Here is a 26,780-nt window from a genome sequence, read left to right on the forward strand (position 1 = left end):
GTGGACTTTTTCTCTCAGTGACTCAAGCTGTCTCCCAAATGGCAGAACTGTTTCTTCCTGCTTGCCTCCCCGAGGATTAATCCCTGGGATTGCTTCAATTAAGAGCTTATACGCCTGGAGACCTGAGCTGCCTCCATCACACACTGCTGAACAGAGAGGAAGGCAGGAAGCACGATTGGAGCTGATCCCCTGCTGCCAAAACCCTGTGCTCTCCCATCGCCAGAGAAATGATTTCTTGTCCTGACAGCATCAGAGCTGTATTTGTAGAAAGGCCAAAATGGGTTTTATGATGACTCTTTCAGGCAGGGAGGGTGGGGGAAGCTTGTAGGGCTTGCTGGGGGTTTTTGGCTGGGTAGGAGATGTGGCCGTGGCTCAGGGTGAGCCTGCCTTGCCTCACGTGGGCAGCAAGAGGTAACCTGCACGCTTGTTGTCCCCTGGGCTGTGGGTCACTGCCCAGGGCAGGCAAGCAGTGGGTTCCCTGCCTTAAGGCATGAGCGCAGGCAGGATAAATCAGGGGAAGATCAGTCGGCTGTGAGAAGCCAGAGAGGAAGCCCCGGGGACACCCCCCCGGGCGGTGTCACGGCTCGGGGCGGTGTCACAGCTCCGAGAAGTGGTCACAGCTCCGGGTGGTGTCACACGCGTGTCGCCCCCACGCGGCGCAGGAGCCGCCGCTGCAGTGCTTCCTCCCAGTGGCCAGGGGGCGCTGCAGTGGCCGAGCTCAGCGGAAGCGCGGGGCCGCTCCGCGCATGCGCCCGGTGCACGCCGGCAGAGGCGGGAAGCGGCGGAGAGCGATGCGGAGGCAGCCCCGGGAGCAGCAGCAGTCGGGCCGGGTGCTGCCGGGCGCCGTCGGAGCGCTGTGCCGGGCCTTGCCGTCCCGTGCCCGGCCCGCCCCAGACACTCTCCGCCGCGCCAGGTTCGACCGGCCGCAGGCGGTGAGCGCGGCCCCCGCTGTTCCTCCGCACCCCCGGGAGCACAGGGACGGGACAGCCGGTCGGGGGATGTCTCTGTGGGCGGCAGGGATCCCCGTGGGGGGACACTGTGACAGGGGCAGCGGCGTGGGGCCGGGTGGGGCTTCTGCGTGGGCCCCGCGCTCTGGACTCAGCACGCTCGCTGCTCTTGGAAGGGATTTGTCTTATCGTGGTTTTAACTAAAAGCTCCGTAAGTCATTGAACACCTTTGTAGTGTCACCTGAGGTTTACCGCCCTGTACACCAGCCTGGGGCTTTACAGGGTGGTGAGGCTTCCAGCTCACGCACAGGGTGCTCCACTTGCTCACTTATTTTAAGCATGGTATGAAAGCTGACTAAAATTCCAACTGTAAGAATCAGTGTTTCAGTTTGTCAGTGTGGCCCAACCCACTGTGTGCTGCCTCTTCTTGTTTATTGAGTTTTTGATACTTCAAGTGCTTGTTGGACTATGGGCAAGTTGTGCCATATGTGCTTGTATCAGAGCAGATATTTCGAAAGCCACGCTCCTGTGTGTGTGTTCCCCAAAGAAGAAATGCTGGGTTTTGCTGTACAGCCAGCATTATTAGCCCTCTCTAAGTGCACCTTGCTGTAGGTGGCGTTCATATGGCAGCTGATATGTGAACCTACCTGATTTGATGGTGTTGGCAGGATGCAGGTTTGCTCTTGCATGTAACAGCTGATGCTCAGGTATGGGTCTAATTGGCTAATTAGCACTAATTACATGGCAGATATTTTTCTTGCTGAGCTCCCACTATCCCTTTCTTTTGCAGAGCCTGGATTTCTGGAGGTTGCTTTATGCTCTTCTGAAGCAAATCCATGGAGGCAAGTGGGCGGAGTCTGATGCCATAGGTAACCTAGTCAGTCTGTCTGACTGCGCAAGTTCTGTCTGTCCCAGGGAAGTACTGGGACTGGTTTTGTAGCACTTTTTATTTGGCTTCTTGCTCCCTGTCAGGAATGCTCCATTTTGAGTACCTGTGCCACTGACTTACTGTTACATCACAGATGTGCAGGCAGGTTTACTCCTCTTTGTCTTGGTTTGTCCAGGAAACTGGGATGTTTTTGTCTGCTAGGGGCTCTTGCTTCCCCTTGACATTTTACTGCAGGTAAATCTCTACAATGATCTTGTGCATTGTCAGCATCTGCAAAGATAGTTACAGAAATAGATTTGTTTTTCCCTTGATTCTTTCTCCATTCCACTTATGATGTATGATTTTGTGGTTAATTTTCTATCAAGTCTTATGTCAGGGCTGTGAATTCTAGCATATGAACCATAAAGGCATTGTTTTGGATTGAAGTTCTAGACAAAATAAAAAGTAAAATGTGTGTGAATATTTTAGACAGAGCCACTGTTCCGGGGAGAAGCTGGATTCATGTTGACTTCTCACAGTGGCAGAGCACTAGTCACTTCTTAAATATATGTTATTTCAAGAACAGTAGTACCCCCCAGACTTTTCTCTTAAAATATGTCTGTCTAGAGCCCATTCTGTGTCAGAGGAAGTGGATAGAGGTCTCCTCAGACCAAAACCACTTAAAATCCACTTTTGCCCTTGAAGGCAAAAAAAACCTAAACACTTTATCCTCTGAAGGGCTGGAAATCTAATGGCTCTGTAAATGGAGTTAAAAAAGGCTAAGCATTGTGGACAGTATCTCTCAAGGAACATGGAACACAACTAGCATAGTTTTGCTGGGAGCTCAGCAGGAAATCAGCATGGGTCTGTGTTACTCACAGGACTGTTTTTCATTTGGCTGTTTTTGCTTATCCACAATCTGCTGTATATGGTAAGCTGATTTATTGGCTGTCTCCTACAGCTTTGTGGAGGTGGTCCTGCACGAGTGCAGCCTCATTGAATCCTGGCTGCTCCCTTATTAATTACTTGTAGAGTTTGGAGGTTTCCCTGTGCATGTGGCAGGTTGGTGGCTCTAGAGAGAGCACGCTCAGCCCCTGCTGGTAGATTGTGAGGTAGGAATGTGTGGTTCTGCCCAGAGCTGCTGAGCTGATTTTCAAGAAACTTGTTTGTCCTCAGTGATTAAAGCTGAAACTCTGGTCAGATAGCTCTACAGTTTTTCAAATTACACTAATTACCTTTGCTTGGCCAAGTCAGTGAGTTGTCTGCTGTGAGCACAGTCAATATTTTACTGCCTCTCTTCTGTTCCTGCTCTGGAGCACTTATGGTCTTTCAGTTATTTACTTCATGGAAATTAAGTGGAAACCTTGGGCATAGGGACTAAATAACTTTCTCAGGTTTGTACAGGATCCTGTAGCACCACAAGGAATTGAAATGGATTCCTTCAATCCATGTCTAGTGCTTTAGTCCATGGACCAGGCTTTCCCTTCTTTGCTGTTTTTGTACAGCCTCTTAATTATTGTAGCTAAAACAAGGAGAGCAGCAGTTGCCAGATCCCAGAGGAAGGCTGTGAAGACTCCTGAGGGTTACTGTGTGTACAGGAACAGCTTTCTGGAAAAGAGATGTCATACTCGAATGGCCATGCAACCTTTCTTTTTTTATAGGCTAAAAGCTTTTCCAAAGGAAATGCTGGGCTTTGGCCTGTAGTCTGCCTGTGTTGTTGGGGTCGCAGTGATTCTTCTCACTACTCTGTAGAGTGAGACCTGCCAGATGTTGGACCATTTGCAGTTGTGAGGTGCTTAGGAGAAACCAGTGTGTTACAAGGACAGAATACTTTTACAGATTTTGCCCATGGAAAAGGACAGATTTTTCCAGAAAACTTTTCCTTAATCTGGGAAATCCTTTTGTCAAGTGACTTTCAAAGTTTCACCTCAGTGTGTATTTCTGTTTCAAGTTACTAGTTTTCATTAGTCAATTTTTTATCTGCTTTTGTTATATAATTGAATTTTAGAGGAGATTAAACTTTAATTTGACTAGAACAGCTACTAGTCATTCCCTTGTTATGACTGTGATGTGATTTTTGTTTAGAAAAACTTTATGTATCATGTTTTTAAATGGTTGATATCTGTTATTGCCTAGCTAGCAGAAAACAAAATATTTGAAAAATCACATATAAAAAAAAATCCACAGAGTTTGAAGTTTGAAAATGTAGGAACTATTGCATTATTGCAAAAAGAAACCAGAAACCTCTCTGAAGCCTACCGGTCAGTGGTTATAAAATTCTGCAAATGGCTCTTTTGGTTTCTCATTTCAGAAGAATTTTTTCTTCACACAGTAAAAACCACTTACTGTAAACTTTGGTGCAAAGCTGTTAATACACTCCAGCCCTTTAGATGTGTCAGAACAACGTGTCTCTCATCAGTGGAGTGCGAGGCAAAGCAAGCTGTGCAATGGTACTTCGGGCATAACCTTGCTGATGAAGTCATGATCAGTGGTTTTATGCTGCTCTTCCCTCACAGAGACTGAGAGCTGATGGACTTGATTCAGCACCCTAACAGCCCCACCATATAGCAGTGCAATATGTATTTAGAGAGCTGGGGGAAATGTTTCTTTTCTGGAGCCTCAATTCATTTTTTATTGCATGGGAAAGGGGGCTGGAGCTGCAATATATTTTTGTTTGTTTGACAAATGAAGCAGAAAATGTTCTTCTGCAGCAGTAGTTTCCCATAATACCACTACCTATGCAGGTGTTTCTTGCCTGAGTGCATGAAGTAATGTATCTGTGTCTGTTCTTGTATTAGATTTAGTTCCTTTCCATCCTAGCCTGCCAGGCTAATGCATAACCCTTATTTGAACATCATGCTGTAATTCACTGAAAATATTCTGCAGGATTCATAAAGCAGAAGAGCACAGCTTGAGTATAGTTTTAAGAGAGCTGAACCCCGAGGTTCACGTGATGCTTGATCTAACCTCCTGAATGTACTTTCAAAAATAATGTGCATGCAGAAAAGGGGATTAGTTGGAAGGACTGTGTGGGTCTTTCTCTATAAATTGCCTAAGCCTAATGAAATGCCATAAGAAGATGCTGTCAAAAGAGAAGGTGTTTGAGTGACTCGTGTTACCTGCTATTGGAGTGATGGTTTTTCTCTGTCTTGGCTGCACATTTTGGAGGAATCCATCTTGGTTTTGGGGACTCATAACCTCCACTGCCATTTGTCTGAGCACTATTTCCTTGTTAGCATCTCTATAGAGAGATAAGGAAAACTAAGTGACATCTCTAAGGTCATGGAAAGGCTCTTTGAGCCCCAGTTCAAGATCTGTATTTTGACTGTTCACCCACAATTCCTACCTGATAAACCAGTCGTACCCTCTCATGTGAGGGCAATGTGATGTAGAGGGAGAGAGGAAATAAGATAAAGGACCAGAGCAAAACAGAAACTCAGGTGGTGAATTGCCTTGGTGGATCTGGTCCCCAGTGACAGAACAGAACAGGGAACTGATGATAAAGGAGAAAACCACTGGCTTGCTCTCTGTTCCTTCTCTTTGATATGTGATTTTTTTGGGGGAGCTTGCTGAACTGCAGATGGCAGCATGTGATGCTTGTTTGCTTTGAAAAAGGATCTTCGTTCCTTTTGGAGTGTTTCTACCTTTACCTGCTAGGGCAGTTCCTTTCTTGACAAATGCACAAAGAAAATGAAAGGGCAACACGAAAACCTAGCTCATGTGAGAATGTTCAAGAGTGATTAAAATAAAATCTCTAATATCTGAGTGTTCCCTCTGTGCATGAGTGATTGGAGTGCATCTCTGCAGCAAGATTTTCAGCAAACCATAGGCATTTCTGCCACCCTAGCATCATGAAGGGAAGCTGCTTGTTTTTACATTCACAGGTTCTGCAAAATGCCCAAGGTGATTTAGGTGTTTGGGTTTTCTTTTTGTGTCTATAATGCAGAAACAAGCTAGACTTAAAAGCAATTGTCCAACTGTCATATGTGTCTGCAGAAGCGCTGCTACGCAAAACACTAGTCCTGCAAAAAATTAGTAGCTCTGCACCATTGTGTCATCGGCTTAATCACACTCTTGATATTGTTTTTTGCTCTTCACTCATGGTTAATGTCTTTGTCAGGAATCCATCTGTAGCTTTCACGTGGCAAATCATGTATTCCCTACTGCTGAGGATGTGTAGTCATGTGTATAACAGTTTGTTATACGTGTATTTGGACTGAGAAGCACTCTGAAAGTAGGTGTGTCCCTCAGGATATGCACTCATGTTTCCTGAAATCCTAAAGCTGGTTGAACAGTGCAAACAATATACCATCCTCTGGTTTGTCAAAGTGCAAAGGGTTTGATGGCTCTTTATGCCTGCCAGCTCCTTCCAGCCTCAGCAGAGCTGTAGCAATGTGCTGCTCCTATGGGGTTGGTAGCATAGGCCAGTTTTGACTTAGCACAGAGCTGAGGATTACCGGTCAGAACTCTTTTCCTCAGTATTTTACAGTTCTGTGGTATCGGTCTTGTAGCTGTTAGGTAACATTTGCTGGGGTGAAGCAATAAGGATCAGAGCATTCCTGAGAATTAAATAGTCCATGCAGTCTGTGTGCAGTGTGGGCTGAATTATCTCTGCCTGCTCACTGGCGCCCAGAGATTTGCAGCAGGCTGTGAAACTCCTATCTCTACATTCCAGTTTCATTCAGGAGTAAAGTGACTCTGAGTGTTTACTAATTCATAGCATGCTTGGTGGCTCATAAAAAATGAATTGGTGAGTTGGAGTCCTGTTATAGTGGGGTTGTCTATTTACCTTTTTTGCCTTTGTTAATCTCCAAGAGGCCATTACTGGCCTCTCAGTTTTGGATTTCTTAATTTCCCTTGGCAATAGTTCCTGTAGATCAGAATGGGGCAGCATAAGGAAGGCTTTTACCCCTTCCTCCTGTCTTTTATCGGTTATTGATGAGGACTCTAGTCTTCACTGTCTTTCACTAATCTTAGGCTTGATGAAAAATCTTGCTCTCAGAGGAGGCAGGAGTTTCTGGAACTGAATGGGTAAATGTATTGAGTAGTGCAGTGCGTTATTCCTAATTATTTTCTTCTTTTCAGATAACCAGATTAGGTTTGTGAAGTCAACGCTGTGGTACCATGGCTATGGTAGGCCAGAACTCTATCGGCTCCCCTCCGATGGCTCAGCAGGTAGTCGGGAGCTGCTGCTGGCATTTTCCTGGCTGCTGCACAGACTCAGCCTCTTGGAGCAGCTTTTGGCTCGGAACAGAGTAAAGACTGGGGATGAAACCTCTGTGTGCACGGTGAGCAAACCCCCCCAGCCCCTCCAATCTAGTCATGATTGGTAATACTGCTTTTCAAATCAATTCCTTGCATTTAAGATCACATGCACATGTTACTGTATAGACAATTGCTCTGGAGTGTGGAGTGACAATCTCAGGAGAGATGATGATGTGTTTTCTGTGTTTATATCCTGTCTGTTGCAAATAAACCATCAGATAACATAAGCTGAATTTAAACTGATCAGTGTAATGGGTTAGTGTGGCCAAGGCCTCTCTAGATGGTTCTAAGTTTGTTCCAAGTGATGTTCATCTGGTCAGACATTAATTACTGGTCAGTTTGGTTCAAAGTGACATGCTCACAGAATCGTCTCATGTTTTGGCAGAGGACATCGTAGGTCAGAAACATGCCTGCTGATATCTCATGATGTCTAGGACCATGTGGTCTTTATGGCCATGCATATGTGCTCCTCTAGACTGTAGACTCTAGAATCCAGGGGACAGCAGAGCAGGAAAGCGAGAGTCTGGAAAGCTATGATAGTGCCTTTGAAAGGAAAACACTTGTACAAATGGAAAACAGTTCACAGAGAAGAGTCACCTTTGTAACATTATTAACAGTATTTTAAGGAAACAGACCACTCATGCTACACTATAGTTGTTTGCTGCACAGGAGAGGGAGCACAAGAGGCTGTGTGTGGCACTCTGGGTGTGAGTGGTTGTGCCCTCCTGTGATGTGAAGGGTGCCTGGAGACTTCAGGAAAAACACACTTTCGGACAACTTTGTACTCTAAACTTCTCCTACCTTTTTGTTGCTTTTCTTGTGTGGCAGCAGATTTTTTGTGTGTGTGTCCTTCATTCCTATTACAAAAGAGTGATGAGGGAATTGTAGCAGTTACATGAATTCAGGAAACAGGGCAGCACCTATGCTATTTTCTATGAAAGTCTTAAGTTTTGCATTTTCCAAAAAGACATTAAAGAACTATGGTAATACAATGTTATCTCCGATGTCCACACAGAGGCACACTGAGAAATTTGTTGCTGTGCCTTTCACTGCAATTCTAACCTGCTCTACCTGTGTTTCTCAAAAAGTGTGGAATACATATTTAATGTTTTTATCCAATAACTGTCTGAAACAATGTTTGGAAAGGTTTACAAGTCTGGAAATTTTTTTTTCAATTGGCTAGACAAAAATTTTATAAGCTGGGAGTGGAAGTTAGCATGTGTAGGGAAAGCTCGTTGTATTAATGGCAACATTTCTTGTATGCTGTTCATCAATGCGATCTAGGAGAAGATGTCCCTGCTTATTGCAGGGGGGTTGGACTATAGATGAGCTCTGAAAGTCTCTTCCAACCCAAACTACTTTATGATTCTATGATAATAAAAATAGATGTTCATGTGTGGGAAAAATGTAATTACAGCATAACTAGTGTGGTTTGTGATTCTACATCACAAGAAAGTTAAAACGAACAGAGTTTTGAGAGAGAGGTCTTATCTTTATCAGCTAGGCATTACAAAACAAATTAATTCAACTAGTAAGACCTAACCAAGTTAAGATCCAGAAATGTGCAGTTAAGGGCATAAGGAGGTAGTGGTCGGTGAGAAGGAGAAGATAGGTGGGACACACAGCTCATTTTGGTTAGTAAGTCAGTTCCTTGTAAACCGCTCATGAAAGCCTGTTGTTTGTTGCATGAAAGCATGATAGTTTTGTTATTGTTATTTGATAGTTATTTTATGGGATACTTTAATGTGGCAAAGTCTACTCATGAGTCAGACAGCGTTCAACAATACAGCCCCTAAAATCAAAGCAAGCAAGCAAGAAAGAAGGTGAGGTTGTTAGTTTGATACCTGATATCTTGTGAGTTAAGATACAGCTTGAACAATTGAAGTACTAGAATTTTGACTCCAGGAATAGTAAATACCAGGTATTTGTGATACTTAAGCTGAGTGTTGGAAGATGTGTAACAAATTGTAAAGTCTTTGCTAAACATGAGAGATATCTAGTCTCTGCAGTTGTAACTGTCTTCTATTTAAGTAAACTGAAAGAAAAAGGAAGAAGAAAAAAGCTTCACTAGAGAAAGATCTATGCGAAAAAAAGAAGAAAAGGAAATACTCTTTAAAACAACTGAAATTCTCAGCTGAGAAAGAGCTTGAAAGGTCTTCCATCACATGGAGTCTTTAAAAAAAATTATAGAAACAATTGAAAATATTTTCCTGAAATGAAAGTGTTGCAAAACAAAAATCCATGAAACAGTATTTGGTTCTGGGCGTTGCTGAGATCTCTGCCAAAATCAGCATAGCATGAAAGCCAGCGCTTTCTGGCAAAGCACATCTCTTGGTCTACTAGTGAGAATAAATGTGAAGAAAATTCTTACCCTTTGTCTTCATCTAAAAAAACCTGGGCTCTCAAGAACTGTAGGCATAGCTGTAGTTCAAACTGATATGCGTGTGGTTTGCTTTTAAAATTTTATCTGAAATTCACAAAAGTGGACAGGGTTTGGATGAAGAAGAGAGAATGCAGCTAATCCCTAAATTAAGGGTGCAATCATGTTCTGATTATTCTTTCAGCCTAAGTTTGAAACAAAGCCTACAGCCTTCTACATTGCTGATAATATGCCAAATACCAAACATATCAAGGGCCAATTAAATTAATTCCTTTCATTTCATTTCAGATTACCACTCTCTGGCCTTTGTTTCTTTGCAGTTCCTTAGCAACACAGTTTTCTTCCCCTGCAAATTGAACACTTCCATCAGCTGTAAAGGATTTCAGGCTGGTTATTTATAGAGGGACAAGGGTATTCATGACACATGATGGACATGGAGCTGAGCTGCTGCAGGGAATTCATAATCTGACGGTCCTGAGCCAGAGAAGGCTTCTGCAAGCTTAGTTTTACATGCACCTACACCTTCAGAGTCAAAAGTTAAGCGGTTCCTAAAATTATAAACTAAAGAGTGGTGGAAGCATGATGAACAAGTTAAGGTGGTAGGAGGTAGTGTCTAATGTGGCTCATGTAATTAAAAAAAATAATCTTGAGGTAGTTGTTGGTAAGGACACATATGGCCTATAGTAGCCTAGGATGATTGTATGGGTTGACTGCTTTTGTGTGTTAGGTAAGAAAATCCTTCAAGGCACTTTGGCTTGTGTGGACTCCAGCTCATTTTTTATTTTTTTGGGGAAGGGCAGTGCTGCAGTGTGTCTCCTGAGCCAGGCTGCTGCGTGTCTGCTGCAGGGTGTCCCAGCGAGCAGGACTGCAGGAGCCGCTGCCTTCTTCAGCCTTCCACCCATGGCTCTCTTCTAGTGTGTGAAGTTTATAAACTGAGGCGGAAGGCGGTTAAAAGAAGAGACTAGAACGTGTGTTGCTGTGCAGGAGAAACCGGAGAGGCACGAGGGGATCGATGGTGCATGACAAACTTTAGTACCCGTCTGCTGTAGTGTAAGTCCCTTCTCTGAATTTACTGTGCTCATCTGTCAGCAGGTTGGTGACTCCAGAGGCAGTAAATGAAAGTTCAAACCTTGTACTAGTCAACTCTTTAAAAAAAGTAAGCACTAACTCTATTAGATCTATAAACACTTAAGTACAGTCTGAGTTGAAGGTTCACATCGATTTATGGAAGTGTCTACTTGGGAATTCTTGCCTGTTGTTATTGCCTTAAAGCGCTGGCTGATTAATTGATGGACATTGTCTTCAAAGGCTTTTTACATCCCTTGTGGATTTCTATCTCAAATATGCCCTGCTGTGAATTGTTGCTTTGGTGATCATGTACAGGCAGATTATTCTCAAGTGCTGTTCATTGATTCCTACTTACACATGAAAATTCTGGAGTACGAAACACATCTGAGCACCGGCAGGTGAAACACTGTCTTTCACTGAACCTGTAAGGCAGACCTGGGGACTTCTCATCTTCTCTCCCTCTGAGAAGCAAATAATTGTTTGATATAAACCCACCTTTTTATCACATTCAGTATTTGATAAATTTTTTTCTTTTTGTCTTGCTTTTTAAATTTTAGTGATATCATCACAGCTTTCTCCAAATCTACGATGGTTTGTGCGGATAATAGCAGTACTCTGTGAGCACGTATTCCTTCTGTTTCCAGGGAGGAATACTGCCCATACTGGTATTATTTCTACAGCTGAAATTAATCTATGTGTTCCCCATAATTTAATTATGTGTGGAGGCTGTTAAGTTTTTTAGGTGGGGGCAGTGATGTGATATCCTTCATTATCACCAGGATGTGTTATGCAAACACTAGTTCTCGGTTCTACTAGTTCCCTTGACTGCTTTTCACCCTCTGAGGGAAATTGGATTCCCTTCCCCTTTTGTGAATTTGTAGTAATCAACAAATAGAGCTATTATGGCTATTACAGTTGGAATTCATGCATGTCTCTCTAGCATGCCAAAGTGAACTCAGAACCAGTTACTTCTGGTGGGGAAAAATGAAATTAAACACACCTTCTGACTCTTAGGTTTGCAATTTGATTATCTTTTGTTTGTCACAGTCTAGTTTGGCTCACTGGCTATTTCCAATATAGTGTAAGGCTTATGCTTGGTCTAATCTTGTTGAAATGCCTTTCTCTTATAGAAATCTTGACCACCACTGCTGTTCCATAAACCATGTTATTAGAGGAAAGTGTCAACGTAGCAGCAAAGCTTAATGTTCCCCTCAGCAGAAAACCAGGAAACCTTTGGCACTACTGTCAGTAAATATAATTTTTTTTCCTCCCTTCTTTACCAATTCCAGTGGGGCCACAGAAGGGAATTTTATTAACCTATCGATACTGACTCAGAAGCATAATTACTTTCCAGATCTTTATGGGCTGTATTAATCTGTCAGCTTTCATTTTTTGATTTCCCTCCCTTATTCCCTTACACTCCTGCTTATACTCCTGTTCTCTTTGTCCTCCTGTCTTCCTAGTAACTCCCACCATTTATCTTTTTGCCCTTTTTTGGCTGCTGTTGTTGCTGTATCCAGTAGCTGCTAAGGAACATTTTTTAAAAGAGCTGTCCGTGAAGCGTAGGGCACAGGATGCCTAAAGTTTCTCCTGCAGAATTTGCCTCACCCCATTTTTGCTGGGGCAGCCTGCTGGGTTTGGGGTGTCCTGCACCCCCCTCCACGCCGCCTCTGCCAGGGCAGCTCCAGGGCCGGACGCTGGCAGCTCGCTGGGCCCCAGCATGGCTCACAAGTCTATTGCAGCCCTCTGTTTGCACTGCTACCCACCCTGTAAAGGCTTGTACCAGAAACTAAGGGAGAAAAATGCTTGCATGTTGGTTTTCTGCCTTTTGTACTTTTTAAAGCCATTTCCTGAACAGATAAGTATTGAACCCGAAGTGTTAATTTTTATCTCCTAAGTTACTGATATTGCTTGGAGGCTGAAACATGTTTTGTGGTCAGAGGTGATTAAATTAGGAATATGTTTTTGCCATACAAGAACTGGAGCATATTTCAGTTTGGACTCTTGAAATGCACTTTTTTCTTTTGTATTAAACGTTTTTTATTGTCTGACACAGTTTTAAGAAGGTGGTGGTTTTTTTTAGACAGCATATCAAGGTAAAATGCTCTGAAAGAGGTGTCTGAAATGATGAGAAAGGCTTATAATTTATTTAATCTGCTTTCTCTGGGTAATGTCTGAATTTCAAGCAAACGCAAAATTTATTGAACCTGAGGTTGCAGCTGATGTGTTAGGGGTGGGGTGTTGCCAACAGGCACTGGAGTCACCTGAGCATTCATGTGAGGAGAAGAAGATAAGGACTGTCATGCTCATAGTAAGGCTTAGCATGGCCATGCTGTTATTTTGTGCTTTGCTGAAATATGTGGGGAGCTCATTCCTTGTCTGTTGGGGAAACCAGCTGATGTGAGATGTTTTAGTGCCTCTCCTGCCCTCCAGTGGCAGGGACCAGCCACTACCTTTGGTACCTTCTGGTTGTCTTTGCTCTGTGGCCTTTTGATTTAAATAAGCACATCCTCTGCTTTTGGTGTCCCCATTTAAGTGATCAGGGTTTAACTCTCATTGGAGGGTCTCTTGAAATAAAGCCCTTTTTCCTCAGAAGGATAAAAGGAGCCTGCAAAGGAGGGCATGGTTGGATTCGATGATCTTAAAGGTCTTTTCCAACCAAAACAATTCTGTGATTCTATGTGGCAGGGTTCTGCCTCTCCTCTCCTGAAAGGAAGACAGTTATTGTTTCTTCTCTTGTGGCCTCTAGCTCCAGATGTGCTGCTGATGTAGCATGCTGCATTGCTCTCTCTTCAGTGATTCCCCCATCCAGCAGCTTGCCACAGTGGAGCAAAAGAAACGTGGGCAAGCAGAGCTGGCGGCTGCAGGCAGAGCAAATGCCATCAAGGCATTATTTATATTGCATTTATATTGCATTTATATTGCTCTGAAAAATGCAGTGCTCTGTGAGTTAAGATCTACTCTGCCATACATTTGTTGTAGTATATTTGGTTTCCATGTTTTGTCTGAATACATGATACAGTGAGCTTTGGGATTTGAGTGTTATTTTAAAAGTGGTATCCTCAGCCTCGCAGCTCCAAAGAGCAGGCAATGCTGCTGCTGCGCTCTGTTCCAGGCAGAGTGCTTTCGCTCTGTTGCAGAGCTCTTAAGTAACCTCCTGCAGGAGTGAGGAGGGATGGGTTGAGGGACTGACTTGCTCTAGTGCCTCAGGCCTGTAGCCTTTGCCAGACAGGCTTGTTTGAAGAAGACAGGAATGGGTAGGAGCTATGTTTGCATTTTCTGTCTTCCCTCAGCACCTTCTCTTTTTCACTCTTTGCCAATCAGATACTAGCAGAGCTCTGGGGAGTGCTGTTGTGAGTAGTAATTTCTACAAAAGGCATTCAAATTGAAAAGCTAAAAGGCCTTGCAGAAACATAGGATTTTACTTTTTTTGATTGCTGAATATGCTATGAGCATAACTTCTACATTGTGAGCACTTACATTTGTGGAAAGCATATTCTCTGCAAATATCTGGACAATTAATGGGTATGTGCATTGTGTGGGTGTGGGGTCTTGCACCACCTATCTTTCCATGCAGATGTCTAATCTGGATTGTACCTCGTCTAGGAGGAAATCCAATTAGTGTTATTGATCATGTTGTTAATGAAAATAGCGCTGTCCCTTTTGCATTCATCTGTTTGAAGTGTTCCTTTTCACATTTTCCCCTCCTGCATGGCTGTATTAATTAGGAAAGCATGTCTGGTACTATTATTTCTGGCTATGGTGTTTAACTTTAAAAAAAATGATGCTCCATTTAAAGAGCTGTAATTACACAGGTTAACATATGTTATGTCACATCAAAACTGTTGTCTGAATTATGAGCAGTTCAGAACGGGTGCTCAGCAAAAGCTGCAGAAGCACTTTATTGGCTTGATTCATGTGATTGCCTTTACCTTTCCCGAGTCCTGCAGTGAGCAATCTAGGGATGCTTCTTCCCACCTTTGTAGAAACAGGCTTCATGCTTAGTGTTTTTAAGATTTGAGTAGTATCTGAGAGAAAATCGTTTATCTGGACCCAGATTAACTCAAGTGAAAGTGAGGAGTGGTCTGGGAGGGTGCACTGGAGGTTTCAATCGGCAGCGGCTTTATTTTGCTCTGCTGAAGGATTGATGTCGCGGAGTTGACTTAATGCATATATCCATGGGTTAAATGTGTTATCTATGTCCCCATGAGGCTGCTTCTCCATGGGCAGATCCACAGGCTGTTTGCTGCCTGTCCAGATACAGAAGCAGAGAGCTGATCCTTGCAGAGGTCTGGTAGGTGTCCAGGAAAAGCCCCAGCTTGCTGGGGATGAGCCGGTGGTGGCCGGGGCCTGTCCTTTACCAAAAGGTGGCAGCTCGTAGTCACAAAAGTGTATCTCTCAGGGAACTAGCCCTGCCATTGCCTTTCTTGTACAGCAGTGCAGGCAGCAAGGGTCTCTTCTTCATTTCCACTGTGTGTACAGGGCACAGTGGATTTATAAGCGTTAAGATAGCTATATGAATTGGGAAAGTACAGAAAGTGTACAAGTGTGGTGAAGTTGCCCAACAAAGGGTTTTCTTTGCAGTACTGCTTCTGGTATATTGTAAGATCTCCACTGAAACTGCAAGGAATTTGGTTTTAAAACAATTTTTGGAGTTTGTTTAGCTGAAAGTATATGAACAGAGCAAATCGACCCCATCCTAGGTCACTGAAATCCTCAAATGGAGCAAGTAGTGGAAAAACACTCCCTTCTCACATGTCTACAAACACATTGATGCTTGTGTTGTTCTTTGACAAACTATTTATATAATGAAGTTCTTGTTTAATTTATCTCCATCCACTGTTGGCAGAACTGCTCTCCAATTTCCAATAACATGGGATTGCTTTGTATTTAAAACAAAAATAAAAGCTTCATTTCTGCTATAAAAGTTGAAACTTATTAATCTTTAATTTCTCTCTAAGCACATTGCATGCAAGTTGTTTGCTCAGATGTATGGGATAGGAATTAAAATCGATACATCACCCTGTCTTTTTTTCACACCCTCTGTTTCTTCTACCCCTTATTCTTTTCCTCTAAGTAGTTTTATAGTTGATGGCTTTTTTGAATTCATTGTTTAGTAAATCTGAGTTGTTTGTTCAGAGCACTGTGTTGGCTTTTTTGCACTTGCTGCACTGTCTAACTGCAAGTCCATTCACACATTTTGAGAGTGGTCTAACATATTTTTTTTCGTAACAATTGGACTTGAAATAGCCTGGTGTTGAATGTTTAGGGCAAAACTCTGTGGTGTTTGTTAGAGACTGAATTCTAGGCAGCCTTGCAAAAATTTTAAATATATGCTCTTAGGACATAAACGGTGTTTAGCTCTGACTAAGCAGAGATGTATTTATGAGCTTGGGGTAGGTTTTGTAGCTTGAGCTACCTTAGTTGGGATAGTGATGCATGATGTTGTGTATTTATTATAGGGCTTCACTGGTTATTTGCCTGTGGTTTTTACCACAGGAGAGCTGGGTTTAAGTTTTAAGAGTGGACAGGGTGATAGTTCAGGAATTAACTTGAAGAGAGGTTATGTAAATATACAGATGTCACCTTCATCAGGCTTGTGCTTGCTTTTCTGGATCTTGCCAATTAATGGATATCGAGATGTCCCAACAGCAGTCCCTTGAGCTTTTAGGACAAAAGAGCTTGTTTGGGGTGAGTGACAGTGGAAGTGGAATAGAGGGGCTTCATTCTGTTATGGCTTCTGCCTGAGGTACGCTAAGAACAGCTGCTCTGGCGAGTCCACATAGTCCAGTTTGACAAGACCAGCTCTGGTATCGCCTGTGTAATGGGAAAAGGAGCTGTCACTGCAGTGAGGGTATTGATACATGTTGATGTGGCTTTTGATCTGCAAGCCTGTGCCACCATCCTGTAGCTGGAGTCCTTCTCTGAAATGAAATCAAAGAGAAACATTAATTTCAGCAAACAGTTTACAAGCAAAAAGCTTTTCTGGTAAGTGGCTCTGAAATGTTCTCTTCCAGAGCTGGTGGGAGCATTCCAAGTGCGGGGAGGACGTTGGGAGCACCAAGTAGTTGCCTTGGCTGCTCTCTTTATGACTTTCACTAAATAACATGCACTTGTGTATCTCAGAAGTGAATGTAGGTGTGTAGCTGTACTGCTCCATAGATTAGATAAATTCACGGTGGTATTTGAAGCAAAGGCTCTCACTTGGGTTGGTATTTTAGTGATTTTTTTTTTTTTCTCCCAATCGGAGAGCAGTAAATAGTCTTAGACTGTAAAGATGGGACTAGAAATTGAGGTCATGGTATAATATGCAAGACCTCTTTTTTTACCTTGTTTACTTTATGCCAGGCTAAGTATTTCGTAGCAAAAGTAAATTTTTTGTGCAGTCTGTGAAATAAATAATGGAGAGATCCTGTTAAAAATGCACTGGCTGGCTTCCTTATTTTAATATTAATAAGACAGGTTGCTACAATAAGATTAACTCTGCGTGGTGTTTGTCACTGTACTGCTAAAGCAGTCGAGTCTAATGCCATTCCTTCCTGAAATGAATCCCCAGGAGAGCGGTATTTGTGCCGTTCTGAAACCTCTAACCAGGGAAGTTGCACTGTAAATGATAGAAAATGCAGATTTCAGTCTGGGAATCCCAAATCTTTCTTTGGCCTTGTGACTCTCTGGCTGCTTATTTGAAGTGTTTTAATGTTGTTTATACATGTGTTTTCTCTGCTGTAGTTGCTAATATCCAATTGCTTGGCTCATCATGTTTAGGGATGACTTGGTAATCATATCTGTATGGTTTCATAGTCCAGAAACCTCTCCTGGTAGGGGCAAGACCATCTGAACCATGCAGGTTAGGACTGCAGTGCCCTGGGATGCAGTGCCTTTTGACTTCGGGTCAAGGAGCTGAAGGCATCTGAGGAAAAAGAGAAAAGAGTGACAGTGAAATTGGCACAAAGGAGAGACCGTCCTTTTTTTTTTTTTTTTAAAAGATGAATTTGTGCCTTTAAAAGGAAAAGCCCTTTACCAACCCTGTGCCCCTGTGATTTATAGCATGCATTTATCTGAACCACAGAGCAAAGGGAAAAAACCTGTAATCTTGATACATTTTGTTATGTGACCAGAACAGTATTTTTGTGCTTATAAATAATATGAGCACTCATTGTATTAGAGGCCCTGTCAACTGAGGTGATACTAAGGTTAAAACAAGCATTAGGGGGTTGTTTGGTCACGGTTATAGATATACTTCTGCTGAAATCTGAGCTTAAGGGAAGACTAAACTCTCTTCGTTTACAGTCTGCATTTTTAGTTCAGGATCCAAATTGAAATTACTTTCAAGCTTTGCCTGCCAACTGAATCTTTATAAGGTTTTATTGGACATGGAAGTCTGTGAAGCAGGGATGCACATATGTTTAAATACCATCATGGGCTATGGGTCCAAATATCTGCTTAAGTGTTTTCTTGAAAACAGTTATGTTTAAAGTGGAAATTTAAAAAGCCTACTTGAAAGATATGTCTTGAGAGTCCAACAACTGGAAGATACTTTATTAGCTGGTGAACCCCCATTCTAAATAACCAGGCCTTCACAGTTCTTTGTTATTTCTACTTCTTATAATATGCTGTAGTAAAAAATTTGGAACTATGGATTGTGTTTATTTTATGTACTTTCTATAGACTGGATGAAGTCAGCAGCTCAGCATTACGTTAAGTGGTGTTACTGGCATCAGAAGTAAAACAACCCATGTCTTCCTCCCCTTTTAATTTGCAATCTGCAGGAGTCTTAGCTGAAAACAGAGAGAGAAATCTGGTTGTAAATGTGAATGATCTCTTTGTGCAAGAGGCTGGGGGAAGCAGAATTCCCTTCGTGTTCCTTGGGGCAGAAATAGGACAGAAATGTGCTTGCTTTTTGCCACTGGCCAAGCAGAAATTTCATCCAGAAGATGAAGGTCATTGTTGTGTGGTTTTTGGTGAGTGTGAGGTTTTTTTTGTTTGTTTGGTTGTGTGTGTTTGTTTGTTTGTTTGGGGTTTGTTTTTTTTTTGTGTGTGTGGTGTTTTTTTTTTTTTTTCCTGCAGCAGAAGGGAAGTGGGACAAGATGAACAAAAGGAAACTCTTTGCTTCTCCCTTCTTCCTTCCAAATTAACCCTGAGAAAGACAAAACAAGGCAAGACAGGAGATGCAACTTTAGCTGGGAGTGCCTCTGTGGACTCCTGGCCAGTGTCAGCCGCATGACTCTTTCTTTTCCTCTGTCCTGCAAGAAGGGAGATGCTGGATGGAGAAAAGAAAATAGCTGGATAAGCAGGGGCCCACAGCTTTGTCCCTATATAAGGTATTAATTTACAAAATAGAGTCACCACATAGAGCCTGCAGCACTTTGGGGATGACACTGGAGGAGCTAAATCTGTTTTTTATGTTCTTTGACTTATTAGAATATAGTAAAAATGTGATTTTTCCCATCTGGGTAACATGCTTGCTGTCTCAGGAACACTGTGTCTTCCTGGGTACAGAAAATGAAATATGGGAGAGGAGACAGCTCATCACGTCATAGCTGAGGAGTTGATATTTATTCCAGACTTTGGTACTTGTTTAGGCTGTTCCCAGTTCTGTATCCTAAAAGATTACAATTTCTCTCTACAGCTGGAACTCACTTCCTTTTTTGGGGATTTTTTGCATCTTTGGTTTATTTGTCTTGTGTCTTCTTCACTACTGAATGATTTGGAGGGGTTGAAGCTAACATAAAACATTTTGGTCTTCTCTTCTGCTTTTAGTGTGAAGATGATCTGCCTAACAGCCAGAAAGGTCCGACTGAAATAGCACCTGAGTACGGGCCAGAAGACAGAGTAGATGTTCGCTACCTTCAGTGGTTAAATGGCAGGCTGAGGTTCCAGTGGCGGAGTTTGCATGCTCAGCACCAAGAGCAATGCAAACTTTTGTACAAGGTAAATGATTCTTCTGACTCACTATGGCATTGTTTATTATTTAAAAGCCTTGTCAGCCAGTGCTAAATGTACAAATTATTCTTGTTTGCTGCTTCTGCGTTTTCTGTGGATTAGATTGGGTTACTTTAAATATAAATGTCCCCACCTTTCCCTAGTGGGGCAGAACCGTGAGTGTTTGTAAGGTTTTAATTGTTGTATAAAAGTCTCTCTTGCAGGCTGGCACATTAGTCACTTCTGCAAACATAGGCTGTCTCAATTTTTCTCAGAAAATGCCTGTTAAGGGCAAGATAGAGCATTCTGGTCTCACAGACAGGAAGTAGTGATTCAGAACTGTAAGTTCTTCAGAAATGTGGATTCAAAATATTGAGCAGTTGGATGTTGAAAGCAATAGCAGCAAAATAAAATGCAGTTTCCCTTTCTGAAGAACCAGGGAACATCTGAGCAGAACACAAAATCTACCTGCTTTTAAATCGGGAATCAATGGTGGTCTCTACAGTGCTGAGATTCCAGTTCTATTCCAATTTATGAATGATATTTATATGACTGTCTGAAAATAACAGACATCTGGAAGCATTATGTCTGCTTAGGATAGAAACAGCCTGCAGTCCTGAAGGTGACAGTGGTGGTGACTGCAGAGACAAATTTAAAAAGAGTGGTTCTAAAGATAGTCCTAAAAGTTATTCAGTAATGTTTTCCTTAGGCCCCCTTTCTCCATTCATATCTCTTCAGGTAACATACGGAGCCAGTTGGTATTGTACCTAGAACCTTCACAGAAAACCTTTTTGAGACTAAGAACAGTTTTGAGACGTTTCTTCTCAAAGAACAACATTTGTCAGAAAATTGTCAGAATCAGAACAAGGGGGTTTTGAATGAAGATGCCTTCTTGGTTTTAATCCTGTGACTGACAGAGCAATGCTGAAAACTATAATGAGGTTACATTTTGTTCTTTACGTGAATTGATTGCTAGGAAAGATGTTTGATTGACAGCCCTAGGGAAAGATCAGGTGCTGTGTGTGCAGCATCCAAAATAACCTTTTGCTTCTCGTTGCCCACTGATCTGGAAATGAACATAGCAATTCACCTTACGTGCAGGTGTGGTCATCGGCTTTTGCACCGAAATTACAGACAGGGATGCTATTGGGAGAGGTGGCTTATTGATGTAAAACTCAAATGAAATGATTGGCATCTTCTCCACCTTGATAAGCTACCTCTATTTAAGATATGCTGATTTTTATAGTAGGTGCGGCAAATACCTCCATAACTCATCATCAGTGCTCTGATTTATGTAGTACTTGGCAGTAACAAATCATTAGGCATCTTCAATACCTCAATCTGCAGTTAATGAGACCAAGGAAGAATTAAGAGCAGGTTGAACCTGGAGCCCTGAGTATAAACAGATACTCTCAGTGGCCCAGATCAGGCACTGAAATGATGAAGAGATGTGCTGCTTGGACAATGTGCTAAACTTGTTGACAGAGAGATGATGACCTCCTGTGGGGATTGTGCCTTGAAATAAACTTGGACTTCTTTTCCTCTGTGGCTCTCTGAGGAAAAATGTTTGCTAAAGTTAGGACTGTTACAGTCAGACAATTATAAGAGGCAAGTTAGTTATGTTACAGTTCCCTGGACCATGATTTCCAGAGTCTGGAAGAATAATCAGAAGGGAGAATGTTTCTCTGCTCCAGTTTCCCAAAGCTGCCATTACTGCCTTCTCCAGCAGTCATCACTGGACTAAATTACCAGCAATAAGCGGTGCTGGTGATGATTCTTACAATCAGACTATGTTCTGCAGCATATGTAGAGGGCTGCCATCACGGATGTATACATAGGAGGATATAATGGAGCCCAGCTCCTCTGTATGTGATCACACACTGATATTACACATACTCAAATCCATACATGCAACTGTGGGAGTTCTGTTCAAAGCTGTAATAAAGTGCAGTGCTCTGATTTATATTTTAGTCCAAATTAAAAGCAAGAAAATTGAAAGGTAAAATTGACTTTGGAAGGGACTTCATTACAGTGCCACATGAATGTTAACACTTATAGTAACACAAAATATAACATACTTATACAATATAAGAGCTGCATAAACAATAATTGATATTTCCTGACTCTTCATAGAGAAATTGTCTGTGCTACTGCATTAATTTTAAGACTCTTAAACTAGTCTGTGTTAGAAGACTGAGCTGATCCAATATGACCTCTATATGAGCTGCTCCTTTTCTCTTATAAACCACAAACACAGTATGCAAAAGGCTAATGAGTGTTATGTTTTTTAATTATGCTGACAGATTTGCAGAGGACTTTCTCTACAAAATGATAATTATGGCTTTTACTCGCTCTGTTTAATAACTTCACAGGTTATGTATCTCAACCGTGGAACAGTCTTATTTACTGCTAATCATGAGCTATAATTTTTGCCGAGTAGTGGCGGCACTTCCACAGATTTCATTCTGTGACTCGCACAGGCTCTAAAATACCCTATTCTCTATTTGGGCCTTTCTGAGAAAAACACATCACACTTGGAAAATATGTTCTTATTCAGGAGATGACTGCTTTTCTACTCTGTATTTTTTTAGCATGGTTATTGCTACTGGAAGTAAGAATTGTACACAGGGGATCCAGTGAGAGGCTCCCAAGATAGTCAAGGACTAGCTAAGGTGGGCATGACCTCCAGTAAGAGGTTGAAGGAGTTGGGCTTGTTTGCTCTGCTGGAGAGGAGGCTGAAGGAGAGGTCACCTGGTGGCTGCCTTCAGCTATTTAATGGGTAGTTACAAGGATGGTAGTTACAAAGATGTATCCATGGTCTTCTCCACAGTGCCAGAAGACAAAGGGAAAGGGGCCACTGATTATAGCTTGGCAGGTTCAGGTGTATTAGTAAAGGTGTCTCTGGGATGATGGGCAGCATTGGAGCAGGTCACCAGAGATGCTGAATGGTCTCTGTCCTTGGAGGTTTCCAAGGCTCACATAGACAAAACCACAAACTGATGCTGGCGATAGTACTTGTTAGAGCAGGAGGTAGGAATAAAGACCTCCAAAGCTCTTTTCTGTTTCGACGATTTTTGTGAACAAATTCTGAATTGCTTGAGTGATCAGGGCCATGTACTTTCAGGTTAGAACTAATGACTCCTGTCTTAATAAAATACTACTGTATTGCCTGAAGAAAGGGTAAGGGAGCAGTGGGAAGGAAATATGAGGGAGAAACACGCAAAAATAAATGGCTGTTCTTTCTCTAAAGTACACAAATTATAAAGGAAACTGATTGCTGGGGCTCCTATCTACTCTGTCTTGCCCACAGCCACTTCAGGTCAATGGTGTGAAGTTCTGCAGTAACCAGTGCAGGTTACTGGAGAGCGAAACCTCCCTGGAGCTGTTTGTGTGTAGGGAATTGCTTGTTAGGTGGTCTGAGTGGCTGTTCCTCTTTGCTGGTTCTTCTGAAGAGCTGCTTTGCAGTGCCTCCAGCTCCCAGAAGGCATGTTGAAGCTTACAGTCACACACGTGTCCTGCTGTAGGAGGAAAGCTTCCTCGGGGAAATCTTAACCTCTCTGTTGCAGAGGAATTTTGCAGCCTGAGGCTACGAGCTGTTGAATAACATTATAATGGCTTCTCAACATAGACAGGTTGGCCTGCTTTGAAAGTGTGATACAGTAATACCATTATAATTCCCTTGGAATTCCTGGTGGTACATATTTACCTGATATACCTTCAAATGTATGGAAGTGTGAAGGATGAATAACTGTTTTAAGGCACGCCTCTTGGTTTCTTCTGTTCTGTTTCTTCCTCTTTCTGTCAAGTGCCAGAGGAATATCTGTCTGTCTGGGTTTTGATCTCTCTTGAATTCATAGGGGAGAGCAGCTGTTTTTAGTTAGGCTTTGAATTACCATTTTGCCTTAAAAAATGTGAATGAGAAGCCTTGCATAGTTTCAGAAAAAGAAGTTAGGAACCTGTATATTTTGAAACTGGCATTGCTTTTTGGGTATGTTATGTGCACTTTGCCACAATCAGCATGTGAAAAGAAATAGAGGGACAAGGGAGTTTCTGCAAAGCTGATGGATTTCATGTGGGTGTTTTCAGCTGTCCTCCATCCACTAAAAGGCTGGGACAGAAATTACACCTGAAATAGAGTAGAGTTAGATTGGATTCAGAAATGAATTTAGTTAAGAAGGTGAACATCTGATTGTGGTCTGTGTGTATAGGTTAGTAGGAATAAAATTACATTAACAGGTATTCTTGATGATAGAAGAAGAGTGCAACATAACTGGCATTATCAGATCATGGTAAAATTACTATAATGGTAGTAATATGCTTGGAATCTGTAAGAGCAAGAGTTATATTCTGTCAGTAAGAATGCGAAGCAGCACTGCAAAATCTCCTATGAATGGAGCGGTTTCTTACGCCTCCTCTAAGATAAACAGTAGAAAATAATATGTGTTACAGTGGATTGGTCATATCTATATATCTGTTGTAGTAAAAAAGAAAAGGACAAGGAAGAAAAGTCTTGATCTCTGAATAACAGAGGGCAGAGACCGGTGCTTGGTGATTACCTCATTTTCAGTAATTTCTAAGTGAGTTAAACTGCACTTGTTGGATACATCTGCTTCTCGGCATGAAGAATCTACCACGTTACTCTGTAAATTACTACATTGGTTAATTATATCTTTGTCTTGAGAGATTTGGTTTGAAAACCTTTTTTTTTTCCCTAAAGCTAATTTGCCATTAGATCTCAACAGCTCATTATTTAATGCAGCAGAAGTTCTTCCTGTTGTGCGAGTGTGTGTGAGCTATGAATAAGCCTCCTTCTCATCTTCTCTGTTTCAGTCTACAGTCTACTTCTCTGTTACAAATACTGAATTATTCCAATGTTGTCTGGTTTCAGAGGGACACCTTATTCCTCTGTTGTGAACACCTTTAGAGTATTTATCTTGGGCTTTAGCCAGTGATGCTGCTGCAGCAACACTCTTCAGAAGAGAGGCTGAAATCCATCCCTGGTGCTGGAGGCCCAAAGGTTTGGCAGCCAGAGTTATGCAAGAATGCAGCAGGGAGAGGAGTGGCAAGTAGAAAGGAAGAACATTGTGCGGGGAGGTGCTCTTTTATTTTTAAACCCTCATAGCTCCGTACATGTGACAGATGGTTGTCACCAGAAGTGAGTTTTGGGAAAAGAACGCTAAAATATTCTGAAGTTTCACGGAAGGGTTGATAATTACCTAGTGCCTGTCAACTTTAAAATAGCTGTCAATACCCAAGTGTATGATAAAGTTCATATTAGAATAAAGGAAGAAACGCAGGAAACATTCTCTGTCTTCTGGCAGAAATATTAATGAAATATGAGCGATTGTCTGACAAATGTGCACTGCTATCTTGTTTGGCAGCTGCGGTTATTACAGTAACAAAGGGATCAGCTCTGAATAGGAGGAATTGCTTTTTATAGTTCCCTTGACTAACTTGGAAGGCTTCTTCATTAAGTAATTGATGATACCATCACCAGTGCAGCTGGGACAAGGTCCCAGTAAGTGAAAGCCAACAATATATAGCAGTAAAAAAGAAACTTACTGTAACTACGTAGTGTTTTCCTGAAACTAAGGAAGAAACTAAAAACCACTTGTAACCACTGGTTCTCATCACCATTCTAATCCGTGCAGCAATTAGATGGTAGCTAATGATGTTGTTAATGATCTTGTCCTTGTACTGACAAATACCTTTTAATTTAATCTATTTCAGATCCATTTATTCACTAGTGGCTCTCATATGGACCAGACTCTTGGACATTTTTCTGTCACAGAAACAGATCTCATTAGACAACCGGAGAACTACAAACAGGTAATACTTCTCCTGTAATTCTTGAATGCTTAGTAGGCTTTACACACACATTGTTCAGCAGAAGACTATACTCCTAACATTTTTTTAAATTTTGTTTCCAACAGAAATAAGGGCTTATATATCGAATTGTCAGTTTCTTCACTTGTATTCACCAAATGGTTTCTTCCAGTTTGATAGAACATAGACATAAAGGTGTTAGGCTAAGTTTTGTACAAACTGGTAGACAGGGAGTGGAGAGAGACTTGAATGAAAGTGCCACTGAAGAAAGGGCTTGTAGAATAAAATATGCTTGATCAGTTGACTGACTGTTGTTGTATGCTACCAGTAACCACACCTGGGGCAGGCAGGCAGAGCTTCTGTCTCTGGCCTTGCCTGAGCAGCTTGTCAGTGAGAACATGGAGAGACCCGATTTATCTCTCCAGGAAAGCCAAAGCAAACCTGATGCTAGCATTCGTTAGTTCCAGAGATGATACAAGTTGGTTCCCTTTTTGGATGGCAGTAAGGGGCTTTATTTTGAGAAATATTTTAGAAGCGCAGAGTGACTGAGGTTGGAAGGGACCTCTGGAGGTTACCTAGTCCACTCCTGTGCTCCAGGACTCCACAGCTTCTCTGGGTCACCTGCTCCATGCTCAGTCATCGTCACAGTAAAACAGTGTTTTCATATGTGTCATCATGAAATCATAGAATCATTTTGGTTGGAAGAGACCCTCAAGATTGAGTCCAACCATAACCTAACTCTGGCACTAAACCATGTCCCTAAGAACCTCATCAACACGTCTTTTAAACACCTCCAAGGATGGTGACTTCCACTTCCCTAAGCTCAGACCTAACAAAATCATTATTTGGCAAATTTCTGCAGACTGCCCATGTCTGTTTACTCAAAATATTTCTGCTTCTGCCTTAAAAACAGAAGTGGGCATTGTAAATACCGCACATAAAGAAATTCAGATAAGTAGATTTGAGGATTAGAGATAGTCTTATGTTCAAAGACCCTAAAGTAAAGTCCACGTTAGTTAGTCTTTTGTTAGCGAGCATTCCTTGGATGAATGGTTCACATCCAGCCTCTTGGTAAGGTTCAGCTGTTTTGAACATTTTCGTAGAAAATTACTGTTTTTCTAGAGCAAAGGGCTGAGTCAGCTTGAGATTTCTTTTTCATTTTGGCTTCACAGTCCCCCTCCTATGGTTTGCTTAGCAGCTCAGAGCACACAGCAGCACAGTCCTCTGAAGCCTACGCTTTGTAGTCTTCCAGAGCTTAGCAAATGTCCAGAAAGGTCTCGTGGGCTGGTACTAGAAACTTCCAAGCTGTGTAGAAGGACTTTACAACTACCTTTTTCTAAAGCCTTACCCTGGATAGGTCACTGATCTGTTACAGTAAAGCATAACGATACTCTAGTAAAGCCTATTTGGCTTTGATTGTGCTGTTAATGAATCATTCCAGGAGCTTTCTTCCTTGCATGGAGATCCCGTTTTCTGGATGTCTGCTTCAGGTGTGCTGTTCAGT

The 26,780-nt window shown here is 42.1% G+C and overlaps 1 protein-coding gene across 2 annotated transcripts in view; it reads left to right on the forward strand.

Moving 5' to 3' along the window:
- The first annotated feature begins 774 nt into the window (after positions 1-774).
- TEDC1 (tubulin epsilon and delta complex 1) overlaps positions 775-26,780 on the forward strand; it is a 67,563-nt gene continuing 41,557 nt past the window's right edge. For both annotated transcript variants that reach the window (XM_082052315.1, XM_082052316.1), the window contains exons 1-5: positions 775-932; positions 1,738-1,816; positions 6,901-7,103; positions 19,289-19,459; positions 25,181-25,279. In XM_082052315.1, the coding sequence (XP_081908441.1) occupies positions 792-932; positions 1,738-1,816; positions 6,901-7,103; positions 19,289-19,459; positions 25,181-25,279 (693 nt within the window). In that variant the 5' untranslated portion in view covers positions 775-791. The remainder of the gene's footprint in view (positions 933-1,737; positions 1,817-6,900; positions 7,104-19,288; positions 19,460-25,180; positions 25,280-26,780) is intronic.

This window comes from Streptopelia decaocto (assembly GCF_964273445.1).
Source record: "Streptopelia decaocto genome assembly, chromosome: 5".
Classification (NCBI taxonomy): domain Eukaryota; kingdom Metazoa; phylum Chordata; class Aves; order Columbiformes; family Columbidae; genus Streptopelia; species Streptopelia decaocto.